Below are 7,638 nucleotides of genomic sequence, written 5' to 3'. Positions count from 1 at the left end.
TTGCCACATATCTCCGTTGACCATGAATACACAAAAACAAGTATTATATACCAATTTCAATCCTTCAATGGTACAACGTATGATAATCAGTTGATGTGAAGTTACATAGAATGCAATATTCGTGATAACCCCCTTTTTACTCATGAAATCGACACTTAATCACTTCGCTTACGTTACCAAGTTGTACTTAGTAGTTGTAGCTGTTCGAAGTAGTTTTACTACATACTGGCTCGACAACGTCTCAACATTGTTTTCAACTTCGTATACTCCATTACGTCATGGTAACTAACATTCAGCTCCATCACTTGCCAAATCTCATGTACATATATTTCGATAACTGTTTTTGCGATAATATTCATCCATATGAACGAAAACCGTCAAAATGAATAAATTAATGTCTATCAACAAAAGTAAACATACAACTTTCACCGACACTCGAAATTATGCTATCACGAAAAACACGAAATAGTGTGTTATTTTCGATATCATACCCATACATAAGCTGATTATCCTCGCATGCAAACAATGACATCATTAACTGCTAAGACGACAAAGTTGACTCTACATTACATGAGTATGTATGCTTACGTCTGAATGTTTACACTCTATAATAATAGCCCTAGCAGTTACCAAACTCTTTTTGAATTGAAATTCCAAATACTGACTTCATGATCCAAAAGATATCGCAATTACTAATGAATATGCGGCTTAATTTCTTCATAGGCGGTATACTCTGATTCTATCGGCGGCATATGTGGGGATATTATTAATTGGAATGAACTCACTTCAAGTGATCTTTATTCAGTGACTGTCTCGCCCACAGACGTGTTTGATATGTATCACGTGACAAACAGTGAATGTTTCGCTGTACAGGACTCATTCATCATATATGCCACTCCGTTTAGAATATGACACAAATCAAATTTATGGGATAGAATCGTGTTGAAATGCATAACAACCTGGTATTAGACAACTATTGTCCTAATACTGTGGTCACATATGAGGTTTAAATCAAAGTGTGAAATATAGTTGCTAGAATACAAATCAGTTCAGTGTGACTTGTACATATGCTCTTACAATTTTGTTTTTCAACCCTGTGATAAGATTTCTCTCTCACACATATATATGCCGATTGTGCTAACGTTATTCCACTGGTTTGCAGACAAAACACCACCAGTGTATTCCGATGTTTGTCGCAAGTCCATGCACCTTACAACGCACCAAAATGGGGCATATCTTCGAGATCATGTGATTAGATCACGGACTGCCAGAAATGTACTACATTGCGCTGCGTATTGTCAACAGGTCGATGCGTGCGTGTCGTTCAACTTCTACTCTCAGACACGCTTGTGTGAAGTGAATGACGTCGGCAGTTACACGAATCCCGGTGACGTAGTGCCGATGGCTGGTGTGGATTTGTATGAACTTAACTATGAAGAGGTGAGTGTTGAAAAATGTCGCATATTCATGGCTGTATTAATATGACTATATAAGTTCTTTTGTAAAAACGCACTGATATCTTACGAAAATCATAACCATTACTATTTGTTTTCAGTACTACATACATGGTCCATGTACACCCAACCCCTGCAGTACCAACGAGATGTGTAAGTTAACCTGTGATGCACCCAAGGGGTACCAGTGCTTACCTATACAACAATGTGGTAGGTACAATAGCTTGTAGACATTTTCATGGACAGAAAAAAAATAATAATATGAGAATTTGTCTTTCAGAATATTGCATGAATGTAATTTTATCTAAAATTCTTAATTATACATTATCATATCATTCGAATTATGCGTCACCATAGTAACTGAGAGTTTGGGGATAGTTTATGCATATACTGTAAAATACTTTATTTTCGCTTGGAATTAATTTTCACTATTTTCGCTGCAGGAATGATTCTGTGAAAATAAAATCTAGCGAATATACCTTTTCTCCCATATTTTGCATTCAACTCGTCAGAAATCAGTGAAAATAAATTTCATACAAAACACACGAAAATTATTTTCAGTGAAAATTAATTCCAGCTAAAATAAAGTATTTCACAGTATTTATATCCTTATGCTTGAAACAAATATTTATTTCCTTATAATATTTAGCTAAACATAAATTCAACAAAGCGTCATCTTAATCATTTATTCATTGTTTTCCTTAGCTGATTGTACAGTGGCGCCTATACCAACAAACGGAGCAACATCGGGTGACCATTACCATAACCACGTGACTTCATTCACCTGTGATAATCCGTTCTCGCTGGTTGGTGCATCCAGTATCACGTGTCAGAATGGTACATGGAGTGACGATTACCCAACATGCGTTTAACGCTGTGTACTTGAAACAGTGTCGTATTATATTTGAATAGATTATTTTTAATTTATTCTGTCATTGTTATATAAAATGTTGATGTATTTTTATTATTGTGCCGAGAAAGAGTTTCGATGACGAACTGTCGCAAAGAACTGTGGGTAGTAACAGGGTAACACACAAATTTGAATAGATCAACGATCTGCCCCAATGAGGTGAGATGACTGGCTATGTCTGAGCGAAACGAGAGGCAAAAAGTCGATAGTAGCAACAGTTTGACATCAATTTGAGTTCCAGCTGTTTAAGCAATGTACAGGTTTAGTTCATTCAGCATTGTAAACCAGCGATGTCACGGCAAGATATACCGAAATCACGAGTAATGCTACCCGCAATCTGGAGCGACGGACACTTGTGGTAATTATAACAAAGTATCTACAGACATAATTTAAGAATTGCGATGCTTGGTACAGTTTATTTTGATAAATGGTACCACATTTAGTTTCATTTCTGAATTTATCACAAATTAGTAAACTCATTATAATTGACCTGTTATCAACAGGTTAATTGCTATAAAGTAAACCATTATTGATTGAGTGGTTCTACAACATGTGTAACATATTGTAGTAAAAATTAACGGTATACATTCCTGGTGACATACATAAATCACAAGTCATTCAATCTAATACTGTGATACAGATTCGTGGCAGTAAGGAACCAAAGCTACTGGATATCGAATATATTAGATAATTACGTCATTATGTATGGAATTTAATATTTGCAGTCTACGAGATCCACGAGAACGTAACAGAGCCATTTGCCTGAAGTTCTGTCACTGGATTGAGGTGTAATGAGGTTTGCTAAATTATAGATCATTTCAGAGTAACTATGTTAAAAGCTCATGGCGGTAATAAGTTGTAGTGAAGACACTTTTACTGACGCATGCATGTTAACCATCGGACATACGAAAGTAATGGGTATTTCCATGGCTGCCATGATGACGAATGTTATATGAAGGCTAGTTTAGTTCCGTTGAATGATTAATGTATGTCGCGATGAACTTTCAAATCAAACAGACCACAAGGCACGACATTCAGTTAGTATAACTACGTAATTATGAATTCGTAACTGAACTGTTCTTTCTATGGATATATAATGTTGAATATAAATGTATTTAATCGCAATAACATTCACGTTCTTGCGTATTAGACATACATCAACCAAACAATCAATAAATCTATTTTTCAATTTGCTTTTAACTTTTTTGTTCAAGCAATTCATAATTCCGCACAATTTAATTCCGCAGCACTCGTTTTACATTCAAATATTACAAATACGCGCACTTCCTGAGAATAACACTGTGCAATAAAAGACGCCGGCACTTGGAATAAAAGCGACACATTTAATCAATTGAAACTACACAATACATTGCATACAGTCTTATTTTATCAATATATTTATGGTAAATAAAATCAATCGTGCGAAAATTTATATTTGGTTAACCTTTAATGAACAGTTCATACAAATAAATAGTTGTGAGAGCACACACATATGCTGTCATAAACGTATATATAATAATACAACTTTGCAATAAACATTCATGTGTGCAAATGAAGTTTAATTCAGGTCTCGCCCATTCATATAACTACCTCGGTCATTCGTCCTCATAGCAGCTTTGTATTACCATACATCTTTTCATCCTTTCAGGATTTCTATTATGTAGCAAGCGCTAGTCACAATAAACTTACAGAATATACGTGTATTTTTGGGGAAATTAAACTGCAGTCATTTCGCGACAATCACAAACAATTCAACCATTCAATTGCTGTGCGTATACTCTAATATTAGTAGGAACGATTTGCTGAGGCCATTGTAATTAATATTTATTACAGATAAAACAGATTTCCCCCCATAAAACCACCATTTCATTTAAGATAAGGAACAGTCTTAGTACCATTCACCATGCAGGTTGCCTAGTACGTGATCACACAAATAAACACATTTCTTTCAAGTGTATTAATTTATTTCACTACAGTACTACATACATACATGATAGTTGGCTGGGCAATAGTCGTGCTATAACTAATATTGTCATATTTCATATTCTATTTGAGATTAAATCTAAGGTGCAATGTTATCATTAGATGGATATAAATAATTTCAACATCTTATCCTTTGCACCACAAAATGTCTAGTTAAATGTGTTTAAATATCTATGAATCGGCAGCATAAATAAAGCTAGTTGACTGGAATGATCCGTCAAACAACTTGTCGCTGCAATATTTTTTACTTTTCTTTTTAGTTCGCTAGTCTATTCCTTGTATTTTATGAACATGACATAATCGTTACTTCGATTTTATAATAACAACATCTTCTTCCACGTCATTGAACATCATCTCGCCATTTTTCTCAACGCAGCAATTTTTAAAAAAGTCAAGAAAAATCTGTTGCCTTTCAGGCGGCAGGTTTTGACGGAAATTCAAAACCTGGAAGATAAAATCAATTTTCTTATTCCCATCTATGGATTCCTCATTGAAGCAATCACTTACATTGACTGATATTTCACGGTAGTAGGACTCTATAGTTAAATCCACAATGGCTGACTGACATAATTTCTTAATATACTGTGTCCCTATGAAATGGTAACTGGGGTCGTGGTAGTATTCGCCGATTTTCAAATAGCAAGCTTCCCAGTTCCCTACAGGGAAAAGAATGCACATTATACTCCCGATACACTTAAGGAACTATTTAAAAAGGGCATCCGATTTACACTATTTGTTGATGTCATATTTTGCATCTTGTATCAATACGAAAACATTTTGTTCTTGTGCAATATTGTGTATCTAAGTCTGTTAATTGTAATTTCCCTGTCAGTTACGTGTGATATTAATGATATTAATTCGGGATTTGAATTCGGGATTTGAAAAAATAAAGGGTTGTTGTGTTGTGAATGTAGTTGAATCAGTACATTACCTCCTGTAGCTCTTATTAGAAATATACCGTGAGTATTCAGCATCCCATACAGAGTAACCAAAATATTACGTAAATCGGAGAAATGATACACGCTTTGAAATGCATGAATGATGTCGTATTTCTGGAGTTCATCTCTTTGATCTAAATAATCTTCTACAGTCTGTTGCAAAAAGTCAAAGGTTACTCCAGACCATTTACCACCATGTGATTTCACACGCTCTTTAAAAGCGTTTATTCCGCTAGCCACAGGTTCTATGACTGTATATGTTATCTTAGGATACTTTTCACAAAGTGTGTCAATGATGCCTTCGTCTATTGATCCTAAACAGAAAGATAATAATGAATTGTCAAACTCGAGTAAAAGCTTGGTTGAGTATATAACAAATACATTGTATGTTCCCAATGTAAATTGGCCGATTAAATGATATAAACTGAAAACTGGTTCTCACTGGTTCTTATTGCAAGAGGCTACGCCCGGCTAAATTAACAAATTAAATAAACAAAAACAAAACAAAACAAAAACACGAACTATTTGTTTGAGTCCATGAATGGACAACAAACATAGAACAACTGTAAATAGTGTATTTAAAACAATTCTGTACTTAGAAATAGTAGATTTAGAGCTATTGAACAAATCACTGAAACTGCCAAATTCAAAAGCAACGTGGACTCACATTTCTAAATATTCTAAGTTGTTAAACTATTGCGTTAATCTTCTCCAAGTCAAATTCCAATATTCTATATGGATGTACTTAGTGAATGGATGTATTTTAGAGTTAAACATAACACTTCGGATTTTTGAAACAATATTATTTGATATATTAATAAAGGGAAATTAGCTAAGTAATTTCTTTGGTGATTGAAAGGTATCAAAGGAGCGCATTGGACTGTGGGAAAATCATGTTTATCAACACAACTATCGCACATGCGCGGCGCGACGACAACCGCCTTTTAACCAGTGCATGGGCGATTATTATTATTATTATTATTATTATTATTATTATTATTATTATTTTAATAGGGGCCAATATGTAACAAGATGTTGTATCGTCACTAAACTAAGACCGGATCGCATGAATGTATATTAGCAGAAAGTGATCTTTTGTTGTAGGTCGTCGAGGCATCGTGGTTTACAGGCAAATAAATACAGTATATGTTATAAAAACTAGGAGGTGGCATTACCAGGGAAAGCAAAGTATACATACATTTATATTGCAAATAATTGATATTAAAAATAAATGTCGTTGATAGCAAGATAGTTTACATTTTTATTATGCAACCCTATTCTATTTACTTATCAACAACTTCAGTACTTACCTGTTGCACTGCCGATTGCTAAAACGCGCATTTCATGTGATGGGTCATGTCTCAACTTAGCCAGAGCCCTCTTAATATTCTCATTTCCTGCTGTGTTTACTGCTGCTTTGTTGGATCCAAATAAGGCAGCCATTCTGTCATGGTAATCTTCACCATGATTTGATAGGGAAATTATACGTTCAGACATGATAGCTGTAATGTGAAGCATATGTATAATTGTTAAATGACCATGTCAAATATGACACCATGATGTGACGTAGAATTTCGATATGCATGGTAAACGTCATGATATGCATGGTAAACGTCACCATATTATCGACTAACGTCACCAGTTATTTTATATCGAACTACTTTCAAGATGGCCGAAAAAGTAGAATTGGGTAAAAGATATGTAACAGGGAAAAAGCTGCCGAAATATCAATAAAATCATAAGCAGAGAGATTATTTGAAGAAAAATAAACCGAAGCACGGTTTCACGCAGTCAGCCTGAACACAGCCAAGCTCTTGGGCTTCAGGGAAGACGCACAGTCAGCTGGCGCACACGTGATGATAAAATAAATACGATATTTACTATATGCGGGCCGCCATCTTGAATGACGCATAAAACTAAATAAGAGAGAAGTTGTGAAGTGCGTTTTATAGATTCCTACAAATCAGGACAAAAATACCAATCTTTCACAAAAATACGGTCCGTTGGGGTTATATTAAGCCAACCGATAACAAAATTCGGCCTAATTCGTCGTTTTTGTTTGGAAAAATCCCTTGCATACGAACACCTAATTACGCGAAGAACCTAGACCACTAAGCCGGGGTATTTGAAACCGAAATTGTCATCTAAGCGTTAGGGCGTCGCTGATTGGCTGCTGAGCTGGAATGCCAATTTTTAATTTTAAATACCCCAGGAAAGTGTTCTAGGTTCTTCGTGTAATTATGTGCTCGTATGCAAGGGATTTTTCCACACAAAAACGCCGAATCTTCAAAACGCCGTCGGGGCATTGTTTTTGGTTGAACAGTGTTACAACAATCGTACAGACAACTAGCCT

The 7,638-nt window shown here is 35.1% G+C and overlaps 2 protein-coding genes across 2 annotated transcripts; one reads left to right on the top strand and one right to left on the bottom strand.

Annotated features, from left to right (window-relative positions):
- Positions 1-1,309: 1,309 nt before the first annotated feature.
- On the top strand, positions 1,310-2,418 carry LOC146747230 (fibulin-7-like). Its single transcript, XM_085498578.1, has 3 exons — positions 1,310-1,440; positions 1,556-1,664; positions 2,160-2,418. The coding sequence occupies exons 1-3, from the start codon at positions 1,402-1,404 to the stop codon at positions 2,324-2,326; spliced, it is 315 nt and encodes a 104-aa protein (XP_085354704.1). The 5' UTR covers positions 1,310-1,401; the 3' UTR covers positions 2,327-2,418.
- Positions 2,419-4,319: 1,901 nt separating this feature from the next.
- LOC100372330 (histamine N-methyltransferase-like) lies at positions 4,320-6,781 on the bottom strand. The gene is made up of 3 exons (XM_002737089.4): positions 6,596-6,781; positions 5,279-5,599; positions 4,320-5,003 (listed from the first exon to the last, which is right to left on the bottom strand). The coding sequence occupies exons 1-3, from the start codon at positions 6,726-6,728 to the stop codon at positions 4,651-4,653; spliced, it is 807 nt and encodes a 268-aa protein (XP_002737135.2). The 5' UTR covers positions 6,729-6,781; the 3' UTR covers positions 4,320-4,650.
- Between the last annotated feature and the right edge of the window lie 857 nt (positions 6,782-7,638).

This window comes from Saccoglossus kowalevskii, chromosome 4, assembly GCF_978046115.1.
Source record: "Saccoglossus kowalevskii chromosome 4, keSacKowa6.1, whole genome shotgun sequence".
NCBI classification, from domain to species: domain Eukaryota; kingdom Metazoa; phylum Hemichordata; class Enteropneusta; family Harrimaniidae; genus Saccoglossus; species Saccoglossus kowalevskii.
This window is presented reverse-complemented; position numbering and strand designations above follow the sequence as displayed.